Raw genomic sequence first — 14,329 nt, forward strand, 5'->3', positions numbered from 1 at the left:
TTTTTTTTTTAAGTATTTATTTATTTATTCATGAGAGACACAGAGAGAGAGAGAGAGAGGTAGGCAGAGGGAGAAGCGGGCTCTATGCAGGAAGCCCGATGTTGTACTCGATCCCAGGACTCAACCGCTGAGCCACCAAGGCACCCCATTTCTTGTCATTTTTAAAACACCCACTCTAACATAAAGTGATATCTCGTGGTTTTGATTTATCTTTCCCTGATGATTAGTGATGTACCTCTTGGCCATCTGTATGTCTTTCTTTGAGGAAGTGTCTGTTCAGATCCTCTTCCCACTTTTTAATAGGGCTCTTTGGTTTTTTTGTTGTTGAATTGTATGAGTTCTTTTTACATTTTGGATATTAACTCCTTTTCATATAGTTTGCAAGTGTCTTCTCCCATTTGGTAGGTTGCCTTTTCATTTTCATGATGATTTCCTTTATTGTACGCAAGCTTTTTAGTTTGATGTATTTCCATCTGCTCATTTTTCCTTTGGTTTCCCTTGCTTTTGAAGTCAGCTCCATAAAGATGTTGCTAAAACTGATGTCAGGACCTTACTGCCTCTTCTGGTAATTTTATGGTTTCACATTTTATTTTCAAGTCTAACCATTTTGAGTGAATTTTTGTGTATGGTGTAAGATAGTGGTCATTCTTTTGCATGTGGCTGTCCAGTTTTCCCAGCACCACTTGTTGAAGAGACTAACCTTTCTCTATATTTTGTTCCTGGCTCCCTTATTGTAGATTAATTGTTCATATATGTGTGGGTTTATTTCTAGGCTCTTGATCTTGTTCCATTGATAGGTGTGTCTGTTTTTTTATTTTGTTTTGTTTTTTACCAATACCATATTGTTTGGATTATGATAGCTTTGTCATATAGTTTGAAATCAGGCAGTGTGATACCTCTGGCTTTGTTCTTCTTTCTCAAGATTGCTTTGGCTATTCAAGATCTTATGTTTCATATTTTAAAGTTAATTGTTCTAGTTCTATGAAATATGCCACTAGAATTTTTTTTTAAGATTTATTATTTATTTACTCATGAAAGACATAGAGAGAGAGAGGCAGAGACACAGGCAGAGGGAGAAGCAGGCTCCATGCAGGGAGCCAGACGTGGGACTTGATCCCGGGTCTCCAGGATCCCGCCCTGGGCTGAAGGCAGCGCTAAACCGCTGAGCCACCCAGGCTGCCCTGCCACTAGAATTTTGATAGTTATTTTATTGAATTTGTAGGTTGCTTTGGGTAGTATGGACATTTTAACAATATTAAGTTTTCCAAATCATGAACACAAAATATCTTTTCATTTATTTATGTATTTTTCAATTTCTTTCATGCATGTCTTACAGTTTTCAGTATACAGGTTCTTCACCTTCTTGGTTAAGTTATTCCTTGATATTTTATTCTTTTTGATACGTTTGTAAATAGGATTATTTTCTTAATTTCTCTTTCCGATGTTTCATGATTAGTGTATAGAATACCACAATTTCTCTACATTGACTTTGTATCATGCAACTTTACTGAATCTATTTATTAGTTCTAACAGTTTTTTGGCAGAATCTTTAGAATTTTCTCTGCATAATATCATACCATCTGTAAATGGTGACAGTTTTACTTCTTCCTTTCGGATTTGGATGCCTTTCATTTCTTTGTCTTGCCTAATTGCTGTGGCTAGGATTTTCAACACTGTGTTGAATAAAAGCAGTTAAGTGTGAGTATTTTTTCTGAAAGCTTTTCACTGTAGGTATCAATGTTAGCTGTAGAATTGTCATTTAGGGGCTTTATTAATGTATGTTCCCTCTGTACCTACTTTGTTGAGAGTTTTTATCATAAATGGATGTTGAATTTTATTGAAAGCTTTTTCTGCATCTATTGAGATGATAATATGATTTTTATCTTTCATTCTGTTGATGTAGTATATGACATTAATTTGCAGATGTTGAACTATCCTTGCATCCCTGAAATAAATCACACTGGATTGTGGTGTATGAGCTTTTTAATGTATTGTTGGATTTAGTTTGCTAAAAATTTGTTGAGGATTTTACATCTATGTTTATCAAGGGTATTGGTCTGTAATTTCTTTTTTTCGTGGTGTCCTTGTCTAGTTTTGGTATTGGTGATGCTGGCCTCAAAAATTTTGTTTGGAAGCTTTCCTTTCTGTATTTTTTGGAAGAGTTTGAAAAGGATTGGTATTAAATCTTCTTTGAATATTTGGTAGAATTTGCCAGTGAAGCCATCTGGTCTTGGACTTTGTTGGGGGGTTTTTGATTACTGTTTCAGACTCCTTACTTATTATCAATCTATTCACATTTTCAGTTTTTTCATGATTCCTTCTTGGAAGATTGTATGTTTCTAGGAATTTATTCATTTCTTCTAGGTTGTTAAGCTTGTTGCCATATAATTGTTCGTACTAGTCTCTTATGATCCCTTTTATTTCTGTGGTATCAGTTGTAATTTCTTTCATTTCTGATTTTATGTACATGAATACTCTGTTCTATTTTACTTGGTTGGTTTAGCCAAGGATTGTTGATTTTCTCATTTCAAAGAACCAGCTGCTACTTTCATTGAATTTTTTTTTTTTTTTATTGTACTTTAAATCTCTATTTCAGAAAACACTGGGTGGCTCAACCCAGTAAGTGTCTGACTTTGACCTCAGGTCATATCTCAGGGTCATAAGATTGAGCCCTCCATCGGGCCCTCTGATCAGTGGGGATTTTGCTTGTACCTCTTCCCCTCTCCCCATTCATTCTCTCTCTCTCAAATGAATAAATCTTTAAAAAAAAAATCTCTATTTCATTTATTTCTACTCTGATCTTTATTATTTTCTTTCTTCTACTAATTTGATCCTTTGTTCTTCTTCTAGTTCCATTAGGTGCAAAGTTATAGAATGTTTGAGATTTCTTTTTTTGTTTATTGATGTAGGCTTGTATCTTTATGAACTTCCCTCTTAGAACCACTTTTGTTGCATCCCATAGATTTTGATGTAACGGATTTTTGTGTTCAATTGTCTCTAGGTACTTTTTGATTTCTCCTTTGGTTTCTTCAGTGTACCATTGGTTCCTCAGTAGCATGTTGTTTAACCTCCATGTTTTTGTGGGTTTTCCTGTTTTTTTTTTTCTCATAATTAATTTCTGGTTTCATACCATTGTGGTCAGAAAAGATGATTAATATGATTTCAGTCTTTTAATTTATTGAGATTTGCTTTGTGGTCCAACATGTGATCTGTCCTGGAGAATGTTCCATGTACAATTGAGAAGAGGCCTAATGTGTCATTGAAGGCCAGTATTTTCTTAATTGATTTTTTTGTCTGGATGATCTATCTCTTGATAAAAGTGGAGTGTTAAAGTCTCCTACCATTATTATATTGCCTTCATTTTCTCCCTTTAGGTCTGTTACTTATTGCTTTATATATTTTGGTCTTCCTATGTTGGGTGCATATGTATTTATAAATGTTATATCTTATTGCTGCATTGACCCATGTACTATTATATAATACCCTTCTTTGTCTTTTATATAGTCTTTGTTTTATTTATTTATTTATTTATTTATTTATTTATTTATTTATTTATTTTTAAGTAGGCTTACACCTAGTGTGGAGCTCAATGTGGGGCTTAAACTAATAACTCTTGAGCTGAGATCAAGAGTCAGACACTTGGGATGCCTGGGTGGCTCAGCCATTGAGCGTCTGCCTTCAGCCCAGGGTGTGATCCTAAGTCCTGGGATCAAGTCCCACATCGGGTTCCCTGCATGGAGCCTGCTTCTCTCTTTGCGTTAGTCTCTGCCTCTCTCTCTGTGTGTGTCTCTCATGAATAAATAAATAAAATCTTAAAAAAAAAAGTCAGACACTTAACCAACTGAGCCACCCAGTAGTCTCTGCCTCTCTCTCTGTGTGTGTCTCTCATGAATAAATAAATAAAATCTTAAAAAAAAAGTCAGACACTAACCAACTGAGCCACCCAGGTGCCCCATTATAGTCTTTGTTTTAAAGTCTGTTTTATCTTTTTTTTTCTTTAAGATTTTATTTATTTATTTGACAGAGAGCGAGAGAGCACAAGTCGGGGAAACAGCAGAGGGAGAGGGAGAAGGAGAAGCAGGCTCCTAGTGAAGCAGAGACCTCAACGCAGGGCTCAATCCCAGGATCCTGGGATCATGACCTGAGCTGAAGGCAGACGTTTAACCAATCAAGCCACCCAGATACCCTAAAGTCTATTTTATCTGATGGGAGTATAGTTACTTCAGCTTTCTTTTCATTTCCATTTGCATGGAATATATTTTTCTAACCCTTCCCTTTCACTCTGTGTGTTTCTTTATTATTTATTTATTTATTTGTTTGTTTTAAAGATTTTATTTACTTATTCATGAGAGACAGAGAGAGAGGCAGATCATGCCCTGGGCCAAAGGCAAGTGCTAAACCGCTGAGCCACCCAGTGATCCCCCCTGTATGTGTCTTTAAAGTGAGTCTTGTAGGCAGCATATAGATGGGTCTCATTTTTTTGTCCAGTCACTCTGCATCTTTTGATTGGTGAATTTAGTCCATTTACATTTAAAGTAATTTTTAATAAGCATATACTTATTGGTGTTCATTGTTTTCTGGCATTTTTATGGTTCCTCCCTGTTCCTTTCTTCTCTTTTTCTCCTCCCTAGTGGTTTGCTGACTTTCTGTAGTGTTATGTTTAAATTTCTTTCTCATTTTCTTTTCTGTATTTACTGTGTTTTTTTCCTTGTGGCTATTTATTGTTAGGTTCAGACAAAATATTCTTTGTAAATAGCTATCTGATTTGACTTGATAGCAACTTAATTTTAAACACAATTCAAAGCTTTGCCTTTTTACTATTACCCCCACATTTTTAATTTTTGATGATATATTTTATATCTTTTTTATTTTATGCTTCCTTTAATATAATTTCAGATAAGTTTGCTATCTGAAAACAAACTTAAGACAAAAGACAAAACTTAACAAACAAAAGACAAAACTTTTGTCTTTTAACCTTCATGCTTGCTTTATAAGTGTTTGATCTCTACATTTGTTATATATTTACCTTTTCCAGTGAGATTTTTACTTTCCTGTTTTCTTACTACTTAGCTTAAAGTCCCTTTAATATTGATTGTAAGGCTGGTTTAGGTTTAGTGGTGACGAATACCTTTAGCTTTTGCTTACATGGAAAGTTCTTAATCTCTCCTTCAGTTCTAAATGATAACTTTGCTATCATTCAGAGAATTTGGGTTGGAAGTTTTTTCTTTTCAGCACTTTGTATATGTCATGCTACTGTCTTCTGATACATAAAGTTTCTACTGAGAAATCTGCTTATATAGCCTTCTCAAGTTCACCTTGTACATAACAAGTTGTTTTTTCCTTATTGCTTTTAGGATTTCTCTCTAAATCCTTAACTTTTGCGATTTTAATTATGGTGTGTCTTGGTATAGATCTCTTTGGGTTCATCTTATTTGAAATTCTGGGCTTCATGGACTTGGATGTTCAATTCCTTCCCTTGTTAGGGAAGTTTTCAGCTATTATTTCTTCAAATATTTTTTCTTGCTTTTCTCTCTCTCTCTTCTCCTTTTGAGAGTCCTATAATGTGAATGATTCCATTTGATGTTGTCTTAAAGGTCCCTTAAGGTATCTTCACTTTTCTTAATTTTTTCCTCTTTTTTAAAACCACATTTGTAGAGGTGCTATGTAAACTGGGGAAAGTGTTAATTATTATAAGATATTTTGGAAGTAGCCAGCTAAAGTGCCAGAACATAGAGACATATCTGCTAATTTTTTTCTTGAATTCACATTCTCAGAACTGTTCTTAGAATTTTAATTAATTTCCTGTCTTCTCTTTTTTCAAAAGACTGTTTGTTTTCAGGTTATATCCTTCCTAATTTTTTGTTCCTTAAAAAATGATTGTGGGGACACCTGAGTGGCTCAGTCAGTTAATCATCTAACTCTTGATTTTGGCTCAGGTCATGATCTTAGAGTCATGGGATCAAGCCCTGTGTCTGGCTCCACACTCAGTGGGAGTCTGCTTGGGTTTCTTGCTCCCCCTTTCCAAGTGCCTCTCCCCCCCCCCACCTCTTTCTCCCTTTCTCTTACTCAAATAAACAAATCTTTTAAAAAATGATTGTGGTAGTATTTGATATTTAGTTAAAAATGGGCATTTGACAAAGTAAACAGCTATATCAACTCCTTCTCCTTTTAAAATGTGAATGTTTTCTTAGCCCTTGAAATTAAATTGTCTGGAAACCAATGCATTATAACTCCTGGATTCAGATTGGAGTTTGGGTAATTTTTTCTCCTTCTACTGTCTGCTTCCATTACCAAGTCCCACAGTTCTTTAAGTGATTTTCAGCTACATTCTTTCTTTCTTGTGTTCTCAGCTCTCATCCAGTGCAGGCCATTATCACACCACACTTAAATAACTGCTGCAGCTCCTTTGCTAGTCATTCTGCCCTTGATTCCTTTGTGCCTCAAACCTTCCACAGTTTTATAACATTTCATCAGTTACATCACCCTTTTTCTTTTAATTTTTACTGTTGAAGTATAGCTGATATACAGTGTTATATTAATTTCAGAGGCATAACATAGTTATTCAACAATTCTATATATTATGCAGTGCTCTGCTCACCTCAGTGAGTCTGGTTACCATCCATACAACTTTTTTTGGCCAACTAGGGAGATGCCTTTGGGCTTCAGCTAGCTTGCTCGCTTGCTTTCTTTCTTTCTTTCTTTCAAATGTGTAAAGTAGCTTTATTTAAGTATTATTAACAAACAGTATTACGTTAGCTTCACATGCACAATATAATGTTTCAACAATTTTATTCACTGCACTCACTGCTTAGTATAATTGTACTCTTAATCCCCTTCACCTATTATACCCATTCTTCCACCCCTTCCCCTCTGGCAACCACCAGTTTGTTCTGTATAGTTAAGAGTCTGGTTTTTTGTTTTTGTCCCTTTTTTCTTTGTTTGTTTGTCATGTTTCTTAAATTCCACGTAGGACTATTGATATTTGTCTTTCTCTGACTGATTTATTTCACTTAGCATTATACTCTCTGGATCCATCCATGCTGTTGGAAATGGCAAGATGTCATTCTTTTTTATGGCTGGGTAATATTCCACTGTGTGTGTGTGTGTGTGTGTGTGTGTGTGTATAAAACATGTCTTTCTGTATCTATTCGTCAGTCAATGGACACTTAGGTTATTTCTGTGTCTTGGCTATTCTAAATAGCCAAGACAAATGTGCTGTAGTAAACACAGGGGGTGTATATATGTTCTCGAATTAATGTTTTCATATTCTTTGGGTAAATGTCCAGTAGTGGAATTACTGGATCTTAATAGTAGTTCTATTTTTAACTTTTTGGGGAACCTCCATACAGTGTTCCACAGTGGCTGCACCAGTTTGTATTTGCACCAAAAGTGCCCAAGAATTCCTTTTTCTCAACATCCTTGCCAACACTTGTTATTTCTTGTCCTTTTGATTCTAACAAGTGTGAGGTGATACCTCACTGGGGTTTTGATTTGCATTTCCCTGATGATTAGTGATATTGAACATCTTTTTATGTGTCTGTTGGCCATCTGTATGTCTTCTCCGGAAAAATGTCTGTTAATTTCCTCTGCCCATTTTTTAATTGGATTATTTGTTTTTTGGTGTTAGGTTATATAAACTCTTCATATATTTTGGCATATATATTTATATATATATCTTATAACTCCTAATTGGATATATCATTTGCAAATATCTTCTTCTATTTAGTGGGTTGTCTTTTTGTTTTATTGATGGTTTCCTTTGCTGGACAAAAGTTTTTATTTTGGTGAGTCCCAATAGTTTAATTTTACTTTCATTTGCTTTACCAGAGAAGACACATCTAGAAAAATGTTTCTAGCACAAATGTCAAAGGGATTACTGCCTATGTTTTCTACTATGAGTTTTATGGCTTCAGGTCTTACATTCAGGTCTTTAACACATTTTGAGTTTATTTTGTATGTGATGTAAGAAAGTGTTCCAGTTTTGTTCTTTCGTAGTAGCTGTCCAGTTTTCCCAGCACCATTTTTGAAGAGACTTTTTCCCCGTTGTATATTCTTGCCTTCTTTGTCATAAATTGTACCATACAACGTTATTAAAATAGTATTGACTATTCATCTCCATGACTTAATTTATTTTATAACTGGAAGTTTGAACCTCTTCATCCTCTTTATCTGTTTCACTCATCTTAATTTTTCATTTTGCTATTCTGTCTGGCAAGTTCCATTGTTTTGTCTTCCAGCTTCCTGGTGCATTCTTCTACTTCATCCAGTCTGCTGCTGGCCCTTCTAGTATATTTTTCAAACTTCTCTTTGATACTTTTTTATATTTTCTATCTCTTTAAGTTCTCACTGTGTTCAACTATTCTGCTGAGTTCACTGAGCATCTGTATGATAATTTCTTTGAACTTTTTATCAGGTAGATTGCTTATCTGTGTTTCATTTAGTTCTTTTTCTGAGATTTTATCATGTTCCTTTGTTTGGAATATATTACTCTGTCTCCTCATTTTGCCTAATTCTTTGTGTTTGTTTCTATATGTTAGGTAAGTCAGCTACCTCTCCCAGTCTTGAATGCATGGCCTAATGCAAGAAATGGTACTATTTGGCCCAGAAACACAGTCTCCCAGTTACTAGAACCAGGCCCTCAAGGGGTCTCCCCAGTGCAGGCTGTGTGCATCCTTCTGTAGTGGCACGGCTTGGGGCTGAGGCATATTGGGTGGACTGCACTGGCACGTGGTTGGGCTACTGGTTGCATCCACAACTGATGTAGGGTATTTCTGGCAGGGTACTCTGTGGGGTGTACCTGTTGTTACTAGAATGTTAGAGGAATTCCAAAATGGTGCCCACCAGCACCCAGATTAGTAAGGTAGACTTGAATCGCAAAAATTGCTCCCACCAATCTCTGTTTCCAGGGAGAGTCCCTGCTGTTTCCTTCCTCTTCAGGCAGATGCTTTTAAGATTAGCAAATAATTCTCCTTTTTCTGTGGTGTATGTACTATTCAAATTGGTGTTTTTGCACTGGTTTCTGGTTTGAGTGAGTGTGTGATGGTCCTTTAAGAGCAGATTTTCCATTCCCTGCAGCTTTCTAGTCTTCCTAAAGGTGATCTTTATTGATTTTCAGAGCCTTGTATGTTGGGGGCTAGTCTATCCTGTGCAGGATCTAAGGATTTGGGTGCCAGATATGGAACTGGTACCTTTGATCCTCTGGGAAAAGTTCACACTTTTGAAGTCCCTCCCAATTGTGACCCACCATAGCTGGGGTTTATTTTATTCCCTAGCAAGTCTATATTTCTGCCCCCTCTTACCTATCTTGCTGCTATCCTTTTATTCTTTGTTGTGGAGGCTCTGTTCATTGAACTTTTAGGACCCTTTAGAAGGAATTATTCGATACTGAGTTGTTGATTTGTTGTGTCTTTGGAGGAGGTGAGTTCAGGATCTTGTTACACTGCCATCTTGAACCCAGCTCTTTAGATTACATCTTTACCACAACCACCACCAGGGTTAAAGCCATGCCATATACAAGATGCATTAGAAGACAGTTTAGAATAACCTAATTGACCACTTGGATGGCCACTGAGATGGAAAGAAGATAGCAGTCTCACCCAAGGCATTGGAAATAAAAACAGGAAGGACCGATGCCCGAAACATTGGCAGGGCTTAGAAACCAGTGGGACTTATAGGTAAGGAGAAGGAAAGAACAGCTGAACTTAGGAGACTGGGAGGCTGACGATCAAGAGCCATAGCAGGTATGAAGGGGGAGGATGGAGGGGATTTGTTGAAGAGGCATGCCATGTGTGAGCTGCTGCTGGTACGCCTAGATGGAGATGTCCAAAGGCAGTTTGCAGTATGGGCCTGGAACATGAAGAGATCTGGGGCAGCAGATTGGACTGGGAATTGTAATGAGGTTACCAGATGAGACAAAATGGAGTCTGACTGTGGAGCTCTGTAGGATGAATGAATGTCTGCATTGAATGGCCTGTGGGTAAGAAGAGCCAACAAAGGCTCTCCTCACCCTGTGTTCTGTCGTCTGTGACAATTCTGTTCTGTAGAATATGGGGCATGGGAGATGTACACCTATTGCTCTTACAAGTTTATGTATTATAAAAGATCCTTGACATTTGGCAGACTACTGGAAAAGACTTACTCCTTATGAAATCTTCTATGGATACACAAACTAAAAACAAACAAAAATAAACAAGAATGTACATTTTGTTAAATAGCCAAGTTTAAAAATGGAATGTTTGGTTTTTCAAGTCTAATGCTGAAAGGTGAGTTTATATAAACTGTATTATTATTGATCTTTACTAATTCTTTTTTTCTCCCCTTTTTTCTCTAGATTTTACATTGTGCAGTAGGTAAGTATGGAATTTCCCCTCTACTATGTACAATGAATTCTGCTTTTTTTAAAATTCATAAGTAATAGGTCCATTTGATTATGACTTAATATTGAAAAAGCCTAAGCTATTTAAATCATATGTAAAATTGCTTACATTGGCATGGCTTTTGGTTTCTAAAATGTTAGGTACTACTTAGATGTTATCACTGAACAGTTTATTAAATGTCACAGCTGTTTCACTCTGTCAATTTAAAGAGACCCCTCTCACCTTGTTATAAAAATGACAGAAGCACTAGCAAATTTATTAAAATGTGACTTGGGGTCCTGGTTCTGGGCTATGCAGAAAGCCCTCTCTGTGATCACTTAAATATTACATGCTCTTTCCCCATGTTTAAGATGGAGTACTACATCTATTGCTTACCTCCCAGATGAATACTGAATTTAGGTGAGAGGGATTGGAAGAATTTAAGTATAAAGACTTATATGTAAGGGATTTCTAGTAAAAGCAGATTCAGTGTGTTTCTTTTGAGGGGAAGGGGCAGGTCATCAAATTCTGCTCTAGAACTGCAGTATAGTTTCTTGTCTGGGGTGGGTTAGACCCTTCTAATTAGATAGAAATCAATTGGAAAGTGGACAGATTCTATACAGAGTAAGCCCATGGTGGTTGCTATGTGTCTAGACTTGTCTCTGAAAAGAAGGATTTTCACTTGACCTCGGGAAGCACCAAAGGTCTGAAAACTCCAGAACCGTGCATCCAAACCATTTTGGTCCTATCAACTTAATTCACAACTTAACTGGGTGCGTAATATGTTCTAGGCACTGTGGAGTTAAGAGATGAGGAGACTTAGTTCAGAAGGACACACAGGTGGACATGCAACAAGCTATCCCCTGAAGGTTTTGCAGGGTCACTCTGATACCTGGCTCCATTAACTTTAGGAAGAAAGCATCTTCGTTGTAAACAGCTGCACCTCAGCTAATTTCCTGCTAGGAAAGAGGTCTACAATTAAGGATTTCTCATGATTTGTATAATTTTGTATGCATGTGTTTGTATTTATTTTAGGGGCAGCTGGGTAGAAATCATAACTTCCATTAGATGCCCACAGGAGTATGTGATCCTCAAAATGTTAAGAAGCGGTGCTTTAGAACCATTGAGCAAGAGATTTGAAAAGGGCTTGGGGTTTTATCTGCCCCATGGGCTGCCTTTCCAGCGGTTATGAGACCTGGGCTATGTCACATACCAGTAACTAGGTGTTAGCTGATACATAATTTTACACACATTTCCTTTTTAATCCTTTATCTACAATTTTGAGATGGAAAATTTTGTCCCTTCTTAGATGGTTAAAAGAATTTTAAGCATAAGCTTGCAGATTAGGAGATACAATTTGGCCGGACAGAGTTCTGGAACCACTTCAGGCCTTTTCCACATGATTGAACGTGTGCCCCATTCTCCCCATTCTCTTAACCTTCAGCTGCCTTAGGACGCATGTTTTCTGAGCATGCGTGCTACATTTTAATTAATATTTCATTGTATTTTAATGCCCCAATTCCCTTTATCTTAGAATGTATTTTCATACATCTTTGTACAATTTCTGTCCCTAGAAATAAAGTTTCTTTATTATATATACTTAACCCAGTATATGTATTCATTCGTATGAATGCCTGGCAAGCGGGTGCCAGACACTGGGTTGGACAGTGAGAGTAGGAAGGTGAGCAGCCACAGCTTGGGTTTGGGAAACCTGCAGTAAGGTGGGAAACCCTTCTGAGCTTCCCTGGAGGGGTGCACTCCACAGACTGGTGTTCCTGTCATAATCCGCTTGGATAGTTTGTGGACAGGTGTCCCAGGGCCTAGCATGGAACCTGACACTTAATAGATACTTAAAAATTCATCTTAGTTCCTCAAGGACCTTGCTCTGTCAGTGATTCTGTCTCCTGTGACTTCACTCTTTGTCATCCACCTTCTTCTCCCAAAATGCTCAGGATACGCCATCCTAAAAACAATTTTTATTTTTATTTTTTTTAAGATAGATTTATTTATTTATTTATTTATTTATTTATTTATTTATTTATTTATGATAGACATAGAGAGAGAGAGAGAGGCAGAGACACAGGAGGAGGGAGAAGCAGGCTCCATGCCAGGAGCCCAACGTGGGACTCGATCCCGGCACTCCAGGATCATGCCCTGGACCAAAGGCAGGCGCCAAACCGCTGAGCCACCCAGGGATCCCCCTAAAAATAATTTTTAATCTAACCTTTGACCCTACATTCCTCTCTTGCCACTACTTCATTCCTTCTGTCCCTTTTATCAGATCTGCCGTGGACTCTTTTCCACTTTGTCATTCCCATTAATACCTTAACCCAGCAGTTTGATCTCCTTGTCCTAGTAAAATTGCCCTTTGGTCTAAAATGAGCAAGTTTCTGCTAAATTCTGAGGACATGTTTGGAATTTACTGGACTTTTCGACCACATGGGGCACCACTGATGACTCCCTTCACAAGGTCCTGTTCCTTTAGTTTCCGTTTTAGTGAGCCATTCTGGCTCTTCCTGTCTTGTGTTTCTTGTCTTTCCTTGGGGCCTTTTGTTTTTCTCCTTGGCTTTTCATTGTGGGTATTCCGAGAGTCTGACCTAACTCTTTGCTCTTCTGACTGAATGTGCCCTCTGTCGATAATCTCTTTCTTTCTCACGCTGTGAGATACTTGTGACACCTACTTTTTAACTCCAAGCCACCCATGTACCCCAGACTCCAGGTCATTCCTTTACCTGCTGGCTCTCTGCTTCTGAATACACACCTTCTCCTCAATCTGAGGCAGATTTCCAGGCTTGTTCTGCTTCCTATACTTTTCATCAGGGGCACCACCAACCACCAGCCCTTTAGTTACCTAACCTAGACCTAGAGCTCACTGATTGTTCCTCCTTCCCCCTGACCCACATTCCCATAGCCAAGTGGTCATCAGATTTTATCATTTTTGTTTCCTGCATATTTTTCAGATTGTTCTGGTTTTTTTTCATCACTGTTCAGGGGCTCAGTATACCTCATCTAGACTCCCTTATGAATCTCCCTGAACTTCTAGGTTTATAATATTAATAGTAATAATACGACTATCTTTTACTGAGCATTTACTATGTTCCAGTGCTTTACATTCATTATCTCATTTATTTCCCATTTTACGGGTGACAAGACTGAAGTTTAGAAGGTTTTTTTTTTTTTTTTAAAGATTTTATTTATCAAAGTACAAGTATGTGCACAAGAAGGGGAAGGGACAGTAGGAGAGAGAGAAGCAGACTGCCTGCTGAGCTCCATCCCAGGAGCCTGAGATCAGGACCTGAGCTGAAGTGTCAGATGCTTAACCCACTGAGCCACCTAGGCGCCCCCTTGGAAAGTTTTATATCTTGCCAAAGTTCACAGTTAATAAGACCTAGAACCAAGAGTTGTGAATCTAAGCCCATGCTTCACGTAGCCCTTGAGGGATTTAGTTAAAGGATAATTCAAAGCTTGTCACTTCCCTACTTACAGCCCTTCCCTGGTTTCAGCTTCTCCATGCTCTGGACCCTGCCTGCCTCCCCAGCCTTACCGATGCCCTGCCTCTCACTGCATGCTTCAGGCATTCTGACCTTTTTGTGAGTCTCTGCTGTGCTACTTCCTGCCTCTTGTCTGTGCCAGGCTTTGCTCTCTGTCTGGAATGAGCAGTGTACCCTTTGGGCTGGCAACGCTTTACCATTCTTCCTCCAGTAAACTTTCCTACCACGCACTAGCTAAATTGGGTACCATTCCTCACTTTTCTGGAATATCCTGCACCTCACTGTTGTTATACTTTCTGCTATATATTATGATCTATCACTGTACCTGTATCCCCAATCAACAGCACTGAATTTTTTGAGAGATGAGAACTGTTTCTTACTCATGCCCGTAACCCAGCATCTAACAATACAGGGCACCTAGTGGGAGCTCAGTGAACATTTGGTCCTCATCTTACCAAATTCTACTGACATTTTCCAAAACTT

At 37.8% G+C, this 14,329-nt stretch overlaps 1 protein-coding gene across 1 annotated transcript in view; it reads left to right on the forward strand.

The window, feature by feature from the left end:
• The window catches only part of HACD2 (3-hydroxyacyl-CoA dehydratase 2), a 111,168-nt gene that overhangs the window by 19,425 nt on the left and 77,414 nt on the right, over window positions 1-14,329 (forward strand). Inside the window, exon 3 of the mRNA XM_072812490.1 lies at window positions 10,331-10,349. Coding sequence (XP_072668591.1) covers window positions 10,331-10,349 — 19 coding nt within the window. The remainder of the gene's footprint in view (window positions 1-10,330; window positions 10,350-14,329) is intronic.

Source organism: Canis lupus, chromosome 35 (genome assembly GCF_048164855.1).
Source record: "Canis lupus baileyi chromosome 35, mCanLup2.hap1, whole genome shotgun sequence".
NCBI lineage: Eukaryota > Metazoa > Chordata > Mammalia > Carnivora > Canidae > Canis > Canis lupus.